The following is a 14,319-nucleotide window of genomic DNA, read 5'->3' as shown; positions in this document are numbered from 1 at the left end:
GTATTTTTAAACATTCAATTTATTTTTGAAAGTAGTTCACAAAGTCGATTCCAGTCTTAATTAATTCGAGGTTTGGGCATTGTTATGCTCATCATATGGATATATTTTCAGTTCAATTTGACCTTGTGTATAGCCTACATTTCGACTTTGTATTAGGATTAGAATAGGATTTCACTCCTTTTTATATCCTTCTTCTTATCTTACACACTTCTCATCCTTCTTCTACACAGTATTGAGGAGAATAGATCACAGGAACAGATTACAACTTATTGTTATTGATAGGCCTATATATTGGTAGAGAACAATTGTTGGAAAAAGTGCAACATTTTATTCGCTGAATAGCCTGGGGTACTACTTGTACTTACAAAACTTTAATAATTTGATGAATGAATAATTTTAATTGGTAACTTTCACATTAGTAATTTGATGCTCTGTGAATTGTAATAATTACAAATAATTTTTCGTAAGAATTGATAAAATACAGGTACAGAATATAAAATCGAATCATTGTTGAGGAATATTAAGTTCTACAAAAATAGCAGTTTTTTAATTTTTTATATTGTAATTAAAAACAATGTTTTGTATATTAATAAAATACAGAAAATAAAATCGTAATATTGTTGAGAAAATATTAAGGTCTACAAAATTAGCATATTGTAATAAATGGATAATGCATTTTAAATTGCAATTCTAAACATTAAGATGATTCAAATAACATAATTAAATAATACCGTAGTGAAAAAAAAATTGTTAATTTTCACTCTATTTACTTCCATTACTTCATCACTTCCTTTCCTTCATTTATTGGATAAAGAAATTTTTAAGTTATGTTATCAAACACATCATATCATAGACTATACTTTTTATGAATTGAAAAAGTATAAAACATACAATGACACATAGAACAGACAGCCAGAAAGTTATTAGATCCAAAACAAAAATAAAATTCGCAAAATTTTTATCAAAATTAGGGAGAGAAACAGTTTTTGGGTTCATCCTGTTTATTCTCTCCCAATCATTAATATGATATTGTGATTGTGGAAATATGTAATAATAAATAAATAAAATAAAACCTTATGTACTCAAACACAGTGGGCTAAGTGTTCTCTTATCAAAGAAAACCAACCAAAAACAACACTAAGTAATGAATATACGAATAAACGTATCTTTAAGATATTGATCTGCATTAAAATTTGAAACCATGTTTGGTTGAATCATGAAATAATAGAATAGAAAGTACCAATAGGTAGCTATGTTTTCTCTATATGTTTCAAGATAGTATCCTTCCTTATAATCAGAGACCATAGAACCATTTAAATTTGAAACCATGTTTGGTTGAATCATGAAATAATAGAAGAGAAAGTACCTTTAAGTAGCTATGTTTTTTCTATGTATGGTTCAAATAGTATCCGCTTCCTTATAACCAGAGACAAACAAATATACTTTTCTCTGTGTTATAATGTAAAAGTGCCAAATGGATATTCTTTCCTCTATGTTATAACAAACATAACAAAGAGAAAAACGAATATTCTTTTGTTTTTGCTATAATGCACAAAGTGGCAATATTCAAAGTGTACAATATACAAAGCGTATTTTTCTCTATTTCATAAAATCACTCCACTTATATGGGCTACTTGATTCAAATGATTTATGGTTGAAGCTAGTCATTAAAATATTTCAAAGCTCTTAATAAAAGGGTACTAAAAGTTTCTATATTGTTTTTATTTTCTCAAATCTATGGAAAAAGGAGCCTCCTTCATACGCCAATATTAGAGTAAAAATTAGACTATAGAATTATTCATCATAAATCAGCTGACAAGTGATTACACAGATGTGTGGAGAAGTCAGTCTATTGCTGTATTTCCATAAGGTCTATAGTTTCAATCAGGTACTTGTGGATGAGAATACTGCGTGAGGTCTACTGTTCACAGAACTACTAGTATTCTATTAATTTTGAAGGGTAGGTATAGTATAATTCTATTTTATAAATACAAGAAAGTAGCCCTGAATTCATACATTTTAGACAAACTGATATCATTTCCTCTTTCTTATAACGTACAAAGTGACATACGAATTTGTTTTTCTTTGTGTTTTATAACTTAAAAAGTGTCAACAAAATCCTGATTGTTGTATCTCATTTTTGCAGATTCTTTCTACAGAGCCTACTACAGCCAAATGAGGCTGGACCTTGTCACCAGGTTGCAGCAACTGGGAGTGCACGGTCATATTGATATTTTTGGCAAAAATAAATTGGGTCTGTACATTCCAACTGACTCCATCAGTCCACAATGTCAGGAGCACAGTCAACTGTACTTGAAAGGAGTCGAACAGTATGAGAGATGGGCTTTGGAAAGTGAGTTGCAAAATATCATATAAATAGTTAATATTAATACGGTAAGCCAGTAAGACTTTGTACCAATTTTGGGGAGTTGAAATTCCAAAAAGCTTGCAATCTAATGTATAATGTCTAATGAAGTCATTTTTAAGGAAATCAAATCAAATCAAATTAATTCACCAATCAACAACAGTGTTACAAGAAAATAAATGAATAATTTTTTATAGTTTCATAATTTTAAATAGTGTGATCAGTCGAATTCAAGCTGCAGAAATGAGGTTTCTAAGGAGTGTATTTGGCTGCACTAGAGTTGATAGAATAAGAAACACTGATATAAGACAGGGTTTATTGGTTGCTCCTCTACTGGTGCAGTCATTTGGATAGAATGCCACCTGGAAGAATTCCCGTTGTAGTCCAAAACTACAGACCTACAGGAAAAAGAGATGTAGGGAGACCAAGAAAGAGATGGGTACCGGAACAGGTTCATCAATAAACCTAATCCCTGAAGTGAAGATGATGATGATGAAATAGTGTGATTTCAAGGACATAATAAAATGTTGTTGTTATTATTATTGAACGAAAATCCAAAATAAATGCTGTAATTCACCCCGAAGACTTCTGCTACTGCAAATATTGACAACAGGGTAAACAGCTAGATGGAAATTCGATGAGCGCTACTATTTAAAAATTATCTGTCATCCCGGGCTGACAGATAATTTTTGAATAGTAGCGCTCATCGAATTTCCATCTAGCTGTTTACCCTGCTGTCAATATTTGCAGTAGCAGAAGTCTTCGAGGTGAATTACAGCATTTAATCTGGATTTTCGTTCAATAATAATAATAATTTATTCATTAGCAATTGAATAATTGCAATATCTCAGTAATTTCCATTTGTAATAAAATGTATTCTCTTGTGAACTAATTTTTGTTTTTGATTAAAGAGACTTGAAAATTTGTCAAAGAAGTATTTTTCAAGTCTCTTTAATCATGGAAAAGTTCCACAACATCAATATTCACTCTACAAACTTAATTTCTGATTGGCTACACTTCTATCAAGCCACACGTAGAAATCGATTTGATAATTTTTACATCAAGAAGTATTTGTAAAATCAATTAAATTATACAATATAGAATGGGTAGAATTGATGGTGATGTTGTGAAATCTCTCCATAATAAGAAAACAAAGATATTGTCAAATTTCACTGAAAATATTTTCAGAATATTTCCAGAAATTTGACAATATCTTTGTTTTCTTATCAATATAGCATGATTTATCATTCCCAGATCACCTCAATATATTTTTCTTCCTCCATTCTTTATTACAATAAGTCAACAGAAATTCAATCTCATGTCAATTATTATTTCTTGTCTATTCCCTCTCCCTTTAATATTGTCATCAATAAAACAAATTTTAGGAAACATTTTTTGATTTACTCAATTAACTAATAACGTATTTCAAAAGGTCTACTTAATTTGTCAATAATTAATGAACATCCTCATCTATTTCACTATCCAAGACCAACTGCAAGTAATAATCTGTTTTGAACTATTTTCAACGACGATAAATTAGACTGTAGTGTAGTTAGAAATAGTTCAAAACTGATAATAAAAATCATTCCTTAGTATTTTTTTGTTATCGAATCATTTTTATATAAAACACAACAACAATTAGTTTCGGCATTTCCAATCCATTTACAAGTTTTCCTAAAGTTATAAAGATACCAAGTTTTTAGAAAACTTGAAAATGGATTGGCTAGTTTTGTGGAATAGTTTTAAAAAAAGAAGGGTTGGCTACTATGAAATTATTTGTTATAATAAATCATTTATTAAGAGATGAATTCTTGGGCTAACGCCTGGTTTTTCTTTGCAATATTGTAATGTTCTTAACCGGATAAATTATTATGAATGATTTTATTCTATTCAGTGCTGGATTCATCGGAGAAAGTACTCTCCAGTCTGTTTAAAGTGTTTACTAAATTTATGAAGAGATGCATTTCTAGGCTAGCGCCTGTTTCTTCTTTGCAATATTGTAATGTTCTTAACCTAATAAATGAATATGAATGATTTTATTCTATTCAGTGCTGGATTCATCAGGAAAAGTACCTTATGGTCTAATAACGTATTTCAGAAGGGCTACTTTATTTGTTAATTGATATAAAAATAATTCGATAGAACCCTTTTAATCTCAAATTTTTCTTATATAAAACAAAAACAACTAGTTTCGGCATTTCCAATCCAATTTCAAGTTTTTCTAAAGTTATAAAGATACCAACTTTCTGGAAAACTTGAAAATGGATTGGAAATGCCGAGACTAGTTTTTGTTGTGGAATAGTTTCAAAAAAAGAAGGGTAGGCTATTATGAAATTATTTGTTATAATAAATCATTTATTAAGAGATGAATTCTTGGGCTAACGCCTGGTTTTTCTTTGCAATATTGTAATGTTCTTAACCTAATAAATTAATATGGATGATTTTATTTTATTCAGTGCTGGGTTCATCAGAGAAAGTACCCTCTGGTCTGTTGAAAGCGTTTTCAAATTTATGAAGAGATGAATTCCTTGGCTAAAACCTGTTTTTTTTCTTTGTAATATTGTAATACTTCCAACCTAATAAATGATTATGGATGATTTTATTCTATTCAGTGCTGGATTCATCAGAGAAAGAACTCTCCGGTCTGTTCAAAGCGTTTACTAAATTTATGAAGAGATGAATTTCTGGGCTAAAATCTGTTTTTTTCTAATATTGTGATGCTTTCAACCTAATAAATTATTATGAATGATTTTATTCTATTCAGTGCTGGACTCATCAGGTGAAGTACTCTCCAAAGTAAAGTACTCAGGTAAAGTAATCTGTTTAAAGTGTTCACTAAATTTATTAAGAGTTGAATTTTTGGTCAAGCACCTGTTTTTGCTTTCCAATATTGTAATGTTCTTAACCTAATAAATTATTTTATTCTATTCAGTGCTGGATTCATCAGGGAAAGTACCCTCTGGTCTGTTTAACGGTAACGTTCAAGACTTGGGCAACTTCGAGCAATGCCTGGAATCGGTCACAATCGCTCCATACAATGTCCAGTACTGCGCTCTATGGATCAAGAACTTGCACAAACTGCCAGATACTGAAGTAAGCTGGGTGAGTAGGAGGTTATAATTTATCATGAATTGTTATCTTCAATATTAGTTTATTATATTTATTTAATAAAGGAAAGAACTGGCTTTATACATGTACGGGATAGGAAATTCACCTAATTACGGATCATCAAGTCTGAACTACTGGACTAATAAACTTGAAATCTATACTATAATAAAAGGAAGATCGGGCTTATACACGTACGGGATAGGAAATTAACCTGATGACGCAACATCACGTCTGAACTACTGGTCTAATTAACTTGAAATCTATACTATAACTAGCCGTCAGGCTCGCTTCGCTCGCCATATCCGTCTAGCCAGGGGGCTCCGCCCCCTGGACCCCCGACTGGATCGTCCAAGAATGAGATTAGCATTTTTATCATGTTAGGACAATCCAGTCGGGGTCTAGACTAAACGTCTGGCTAAACGGATATGGCGAGCGAAGCGAGCCTGACGGCTAGTAATATAATATTCCCAGGATTGAAGTAGCAGTGCCCAATCAATTTTTCCGCGATAAATGCTTTTAAATCTTCAACTTGGTGCTAACCTAACAAAGTCAACTCAACTTAATGCCAACCTGACAAAATTATTAATTTAGTTGCCAGTTAACAACTGTTTCGAAGAGGTACTCTATCTAGATTAAAGGTCTATAGTAACATGATATGGAAATTTCAATTATAATTAAGAGATTGGGAGAAGAAGAATATACATGCTAAAAGACGAACTTTAAACCCTTAAAAACAACCCTTAGGGTTAAAATATTGCCAAAAGATTTCTTAGTGCGCCTCTAAAGGGCCAACTGAACATACCTACCAAATTTGAACGTTTTTGGTCCGGTAGATTTTTAGTTATGCGAATGAGTGAGTGAGTGAGTGAGTGAGTGAGTGAGTGAGTGAGTCAGTCAGTCAGTCAGTCAGTGAGTGAGTGCCATTTCGCTTTTATATATATAGATAGAAGAAAGATCTGACTTATACACGTACGGGATAGGAAATTCACCTGATGACGCAACATCACGTCTGAACTACTGGACTAATTAACTTGAAATCTATACTATAATAAAAGAAAGATCTGGCTTATACATGAACGGGATAGGGAATTCACGTATGATGCATCATCACATCTGAACTACTGCTGGTCTGATTAACTTGAAATTTTGCATAAATAGATTCTAAATTTACCGAGGCTCCAAGATTTCTATATTCAACTATATACTATAAATTCAATATACTCACTAGTTTTTTTCATAATATACAAACTAAGAAGACAAAGTATAAGAAGCTTGCAATAGTATTCATTTATTGTAATTTTATTTATTTTCCAATCACTTGATAATGGTATCATATATAGTCGAAACATGTTGTGAGTGAACAATTTCAAAAAGGTTTATATTTTCATTATATACAAAAACTATATTCACTAAATATTCTCATAATATACTCACTAAATATTCATTCAAAATACTTTATATCCTATCAAGCGAGCAATTTCTGTATATCTGTTTATATTTTTATATCTGGTTATTTATGTTCAACGGATCTCGAAAACGGCTCTAACGATTTTCACGAAATTTGGAACATAGTAGGTTTATGCTATAAAAATTCGATTGCACTAGGTCTCATCCCTGGGAAAACTCGCTGAAGAACATGAAAAGGATAAAAATTATTCATCCTTGGAAAAAACATATGATAATTTCGTCGTCTGTCGAAACAGAAGATGCGTGTGTGGGAGAGAGACAGAATTATTTCCAGCTGTGTAATCAATCAGCGAGAAATATTATCTAGAACTTTCAATTGACTTGATCAAAATAATCTGATTTGTTGACATGACATGATAGTCATTCTAAACTAGAGTATATCATAATTTTCAAAGTTATTCATTATTATTTGACAATTTTAAGTGATTAGTGAGTGTTATTTTGTTATTCAATTTTTTTTTGTAAATAATCTAAATTAGAACATTTTTGTTTTCAAATGTTTGGACTGAAAATTGAGCCTGAATTCAAGTGTATGGTACATAAACTACTTTCTGGACTATTTATAGTGTATAAATCAAAATTCGGGGAAGAAACAGTTTTGGGCTGTGCCTGTTAGTCCTTCCCCAATCATTTTAAAGAATAATTGTGTTCTGTTTATTATTAATAGTTTATGAATAAAATAGCGAGCGAAGCTAGGTGCCCCGATATCATCTATTTATTGCGATTTTTAAGTTGAATTATTATTTCCGCTACTTGATCAGAAAAACATGTATCTCTAGTTTTCAATTCAATTCAATAATTCTTTATTGTCATATACAGTGCACAAGAATACATAGATATGTGCTTTTAGTATGATGGAATAAATATCAATTTACAAAGATGTATATTGCATTATCGACCTAGAATATTTATGCTAAGCTATAAGAAGTTTGCAAGTCTTGAAAAAAATTAACAAAACTTGCAATTCTGATATTCAAAATTCCGAGTCATCGGTCGACGACTGCATCGCAAACATGCCCACTATACTGTATATTATTCAATAACAAACAACCACGACACAGCCACCAACCGATGGCCCAAAACAACTAGCCTATTAGCCTATACAAAATATAACTTACAAAACACATCATTGACTTGCACCGACACAACAACAAAGGAAATAGTCCCACATGAGTCTAAGACTTGTGTGTAGGACGAGTATCATTATACTGTGATATTTTGTGACTAAAATAGTTGAGTAGAAGTTTAGAGAAATAAATTAATATAACCTTTAAAGATTTGGAAAGAAGATCAAAGAACAAACGGCAATACAAGATAAGAAGAAAAGGATTTATGTAGGCCTATGGGTTAGTTGAGGAATTAGTGAGTTAGTTAGGATTCCATACTAGAGCTTTTATTTCATCTTAATTTTTTAAATGTTTTATTATTATTTTAAACTACCTGTATAAGGGTTCGAGCAAATTCTGTGAGTTATTGGCACCAGTTGCAAGCAAGCCAACCATCGATGATTCTTTTGTAAGCAAGCAAACCTACCGTGGGCTCTATTATTTCTCTGGACGATGCTTTCCTCAATAAAATGTTGGAGACGTAGAATGGGTTAGTGCGATTTATTGATTTGACAATTCTGGGGACCTGTAGCCCCACATTTGCAGAGCTTCTAGTATTGTAGTTATGTGCTACCTCGGTTACCATAAAATCCCTGTTTTTGTACGTGAATACAAGTACATTCTTCATATATATCTGCTTGACAGTCAATAATTGAGAATATTCAAAGAGTGCCTCGGTGGGATATTGTCTCTCCAGTTTCAAGCCGGCCTTGATTATAAGCTTATGTATTACATATAAAGGCTCCAGTGCAGTTCTAACTTCTCCTCCCCATGCAATAACACCATAACTTAAGATCGACTGAACATAAGCAAAATAAACTGTCTTAATTTCCTGTTTGTTCAGGATGAAGCTTTAGCTGATGAAAAATATAAATCATTTTTCTTAGCTTACGTTGCAAACTGATTATGTGATTCTCATATCTCAGGTTAGAATCTATTATAACTCCTAGATAGTTGTAACTCTTCACCCTATCAATGATCTGACAGTTGCAGACAGTGCTATAGGTATCATCACAGGAGTGCAATTCCAAAACTATATTATCTGGAGGCTCACTACAAGGTCTGAGTGCAATGGGCAGGCATTTTGTCTTACCTACATTCATGGTGAGGATGTTCTGATCAAACCATGCCTTCAGCTTCTTCATTCCCATTTCAGCCTTTAAAAATGTTTCATTCCAGCTTGCACCCCTAAATATTACAGCAGTATCATCCGCAAATAGGAAGAGCTCGCCTTCAATGTTCAGCTTATCAATGTTATTAATGTAAACAAGGAATAAAACTGGCCCAAGGGTACTGCCCTGAACCACACCATATTCCACCTCACTATGACTTCACTCATTACCTAGATCAAGGAGCTTAGATCTAATAAAATGTTGAAAGGGAGGCCTTCTGAAGATGTCTAGAATAAAGACACAGATTGTTTATCTACTCGCAGTACCCTACATAGAGCTGTTTCTAAAAATTAATCTATGAATGGCTTTCATTCAGTAACAGAAGCGTGTAAACCTGTCAAAAGAGATGACTATTGTTTGCAAATCACCTAGCAGTAGAGTCCAAACTTGGTCCCAAAATTCCTCTATTTCCTAGTTCGTCCGAAAATCCCTGGTCCCAAAGTTCCGGTCACTGCCGAAAAATCATCTCGTTGTCACAGTAACTGGATAAATTCATTTATTAAAGAAATTTGACTACTAGTCGTTCTATGTAATAATTATACTGCATATATTTTCTGAAAACTTTCTAGAAAACACACTCAAACTATTATTATTATTTTTTTAGGATTGGTTTCTACGGTTTCGCAGATGTGATGCCTATAGTGAGGTCCACGTTATAATGGCAGTGTTTGATTATCAACGGTATTGCCATCCTTGTCTATCATTCAACAAAGCGGATAGCACTATCTCTTTCTCGCTTTGCTTTGCTGCCAGATCGTCTTTTAACAATGTAGAAGAAAAAATTAATTAACAAAATATTTCATCTTAATTATGAAATAATTATTAAAAAATAGAATTTCTTGCTTAATAGAATATAATTAATTATTTCAAACGAGAATGAACAGTTAATATTACATCAATAAACCTGTATTAGCTACCATCTATAGAAGTCATTGACAAGCCTGAGTATCGGCAACTTTGTTTTCCTATCTTTCTTCACTGCCATCACAACGTGGACCTCATTATGGTGAGATCGGTCTCCCCAATGTGTGAACCTTATCTAAATTTGGGAGAGAAATAGCACAAGTTAAATAAAAATACTAAGAAATTGTCAAAAATCACAGATTTATTGATACTACTTAGAAAGACCGGTTTCGACTGGTATTTTGAATAGCATGGAATATAAAAAAAAATATCTATATATTTTTTTACTATGGTGATATGAAGTTTGTAATAATTTTAGCATACAAACATATATTTCATATGTTGATCAAATCTGGTTGAGGTATTGAATTTAGTTGATTTAATGACTACTCTATATGCTTCCTCATCTGAGCTTAGAGCTTCTAACCTATTACAATGTAAGTTTTTAAAATAGAGATGCTTCCCATGTTATTTAAATGGAGTCACTTTTCCTCCCTAGGGAGTTTTTCTGTTTTTTACTACCGAGAGCGAAAAAGTGACACTTTAGTATTAAGTTTCAGGGAGTAAAGTAAGTACTTTAGACAGTAAGTGGAGGAAAAATGAATAACTTAATGAAATAAAATAAAAATTTAATATTTTAAAAATAATTTAATATTTCTTTGACAGGAAGATTCACCACCCGCAGTAGGTGGAGTGGACATGTTTCGGCCATATTTGGAGATTGGTATCTGTCTGCCAGCGTCTTGTAAAAAAGCTGACATAATGTCTCATTATAATAACATGTTGACTCCCTACAACATGTCAATCGATCTGAATAAGTATGCTTGCACTGTGGCCAACGAGCGGGATCCACTTACTTATCCTGACATATTTTTCTTGTGAGTAATTTATATATTTTTCAAGGTCCACTGAGTGCAAAAAAAGTGGTTTTTGGGTATTGGTCTGTATGTGTAATTTTCATAACTGCAAGGAAAGTTGTGTGAGTGCGCCACACCAGATTTTCTAAATGTCTTTAGACATTTAAACCACTGCTGGTCTCTCAGTACCTCCATTTATTGGTTGTATACTGTCGTATTCTAGGCATATTTGCCACCAATTATGTTTCATGATAATGAATCATCATTAGATGATTCTCTAAAAAAAAAAGACGAACTAGTTAAAAAATGGAGAGATGACAGTTTCCAATCTAGTGGGCACTACTTATACGTGCCATCACACATTACTCGAGCGAGAGTCAGACCTTAGATATGTTGAGAGTTTCATTTCTGAAATCAAATGCTGATTGAAATTGGATATTTTAACGATCACCAATGCCAGATACAAACAAGTAGCCTATCCACTCTCTATACAAATACTAGTCAAATAATAAAAAGGTTTTTTATTCATCTTTAATTGATTTTTACATGTAAACACGATGAGAAAGAATTTTGGGCTGAGGAAATCTTGAAGTAGTAGTGTCTTTGCACACTAGATGGCGTTTGCTGCAACAATGATACAAACAACGTGATACTGTATCATCCTACTAAAATCGTAGAACCCAAGGTGATACAATAAATTAATAATGAGCTCCCAGGCTGGAGAACTCGCTCAAAATGCCGTGGATATTCTGGCAGCTGTTCTATTGAAAGCTGTGTAAAGTCAACAGGAATAGTTGAAGATGCATTTAGTTATTCCATCATTGCATGCAATCAACTAGTGCTGAGTCCTAATAACTATAACTCGATGGCTTCTTTTACTTCTTCTTCTTCTTCTTCTTCTTCTTCTTCTTCTTCTTCTTCTTCTTCTTCTTCTTCTTCTTCTTCTTCTTCTTCTTCTTCTTCTTCTTCTTCTTCTTCTTCTTCTTCTTCTTCTTCTTCTTCTTCTTCTTCTTCTTCTTCTTCTTCTTCTCTTCTTCTTCTTCTCTTCTTCTTCTTCTTCTTCTTCTTCTTCTTCTTCTCTTCTTTCTTCTTCTCTTCTCTTCTTCTTTTTCTTCTTCTTCTTCTTCTTCTTCTTCTTCTTCTTCTTCTTCTTCTTCTTCTTCTTCTTCTTCTTCTTCTTCTTCTTCTTCTTCTTCTTCTTCTTCTTCTTTCTTCTTCTTCTTCTTCTTCTCTTCTTCTTCTTCTTCTCTTCTTCTTCTTCTTCTTCTTCTTCTTCTTCTTCTCTTCTTCTTCTTCTCTTCTTCTTCTTCTTCTTCTTCTTCTTCTTCTTCTTCTTCTTCTTCTTCTTCTTCCTCTTCTTGATATTAAAAATGCACATGGAACTTGAACGACCCCACACTGTGAAAATTCAAATATTGTTTAACACAATATTTTTCCTTTATTTTCAGTTGTATTTATTGTAATCAATGTATTTTTTGGAAGAATAAATGTCAATTCCAATTTCCTCTTCATCATGAATGAGAATATAGCCCTGAATTTTTTTTTTTTTTTAGTAGTTGAATATTGACTTTAACTACCCCCCCAGTAACCATTTTCTAGATTATCATGGAAAGATAATAATGCCTATTCTGGCAAAGCCGATAATAATTGGTGTTTATCTGGATGCCCGAATTTCAACATCATTTGAGTTTAGTTTGGTTTAGTGAAGTTTAGTATAGTTTTAATGAGGTAATGATTTATTGTACATGGGCCATAGTACAACATGATTATAATAATGTCCCAGCTGACAAATAATTTTTGAATGGTAGCGCTCATCGAATTTTTAACTACCTGTTGTCAATATTTGCTGTAGCAGAAGTCTTCGGGGTGAATTATTTCAGTATTTAACTTGAATTTTCGTTTAATAATAATAATTAATTCATTAGCATTTGAATAATTCCAATATATTAGTAATTTCCATCCCTTTACTGTTCCATCACCCCAAAATGATTTGGGTAAAATTGAATAATTCATCTTCTAGCATCCACCCCATTAAAAATTTGGAACCCAGAAAATGGATGTCAGTAGACTTTATCAGAGACAACTTTACTACGTTAACTATTTTTACTTTCCTTGCCATTTTACCATATATAAGGAAAGTATTGCTTACCAAGAAAGATTAAGCAGGTACCCCAATTTGTAAATTTCTATATGTTTCAAGGTCCCCTGAGTGCAAAAAAAGTGGTTTTTGGGTATTGGTCTGTATGTGTGTGTGTGTGTGTGTGTGTGTGTGTGTGTGTGTGTGTGTGTGTGTGTGTGTGTGTGTGTGTGTGTGTGTGTTGTGTGTGTGTGTGTGTGTTGTGTGTGTGTGTGTGTACATGATAACTCATCTCCCAATTAACCAAATGACTTGAAATTTGGAACTAAGGTCCTTACACTATTATTTCAATTGCAAACTGTTGGCAACTGTTGCTTCTATTAAATGATTCACTATGAAGAGATAGCAGACCTCGTATGTCTCCAGCGTTATTATCCTGCTGGCTGCCTGGCTCAGATCTTTGTTTATAAGTAGACTTCGGATGCGCGGGAACACTAGCGTCAGGTGATCAATTTTCATAACGGCAAGGAAAGTTGTGTGAGTGCGCCACACCAGATTTTTCTAAATGTCTTTATATAAACCACTGCTGGTTTCTCACTTATTGGGGGTATACATACTACGTATTGTCGTATTCTAGGCATATTTGCCACCAATTATGTTTCATGATAATGAATCATCAGAAGTACTTCACTTCAGATGATTCTCTAAAAAAAGAGCAATAATGCCAGGACAGGCCATATGGACAATTGGATCTGAAACATAAAAAATTAACAGTTTCAAATCTAGTGGGCACTTCTTATACGTGCCATCACACATTACTCGAGCGAGAGTCAGACCTTAGATATGTTGAGAGTTTCATTTCTGAAATCAAATGCTGATTGAAATTGGATATTTTAACGATCACCAATGCCAGATACAAACAAGTAGCCTATCTCCTCTCTATACAAATACTAGTCAAATAATAAAAAGGTTTTTTATTCATCTTTAATTGATTTTTACATGTAAACACGATGAGAAAGAATTTTGGGCTGAGGAAATCTTGAAGTAGTAGTGTCTTTGCACACTAGATGTCGTTTGCTGCAACAATGATACAAACAACGTGATACTGTATCATCCTACTAAAATCGTAGAACCCAAGGTGATACAATAAATTAATAATGAGCTCCCAGGCTGGAGAACTCGCTCAAAATGCCGTGGATATTCTGGCAGCTGTTCTATTGAGAGCTGTGTAAAGTCAACAGAAATAGTTGAAGATGCATTTAGT

At 32.8% G+C, this 14,319-nt stretch overlaps 1 protein-coding gene across 2 annotated transcripts in view; it reads left to right on the top strand.

The window, feature by feature from the left end:
- The window catches only part of LOC111053148 (nose resistant to fluoxetine protein 6-like), a 42,058-nt gene that overhangs the window by 6,851 nt on the left and 20,888 nt on the right, over positions 1-14,319 (top strand). Inside the window, exons 2-4 of one of the 2 annotated variants that reach the window (XM_039439279.1) lie at positions 2,147-2,353; positions 5,298-5,467; positions 10,788-10,999. In XM_039439279.1, coding sequence (XP_039295213.1) covers positions 2,147-2,353; positions 5,298-5,467; positions 10,788-10,999 — 589 coding nt within the window. The remainder of the gene's footprint in view (positions 1-2,146; positions 2,354-5,297; positions 5,468-10,787; positions 11,000-14,319) is intronic. The other variant, XM_039439280.1, reaches the window with a different exon arrangement.

Source organism: Nilaparvata lugens, chromosome 12 (assembly GCF_014356525.2).
Source record: "Nilaparvata lugens isolate BPH chromosome 12, ASM1435652v1, whole genome shotgun sequence".
NCBI lineage: Eukaryota > Metazoa > Arthropoda > Insecta > Hemiptera > Delphacidae > Nilaparvata > Nilaparvata lugens.
The sequence above is the reverse complement of the archived record's forward strand: the minus strand, read 5'-3'. Positions and strand labels throughout refer to the sequence as shown.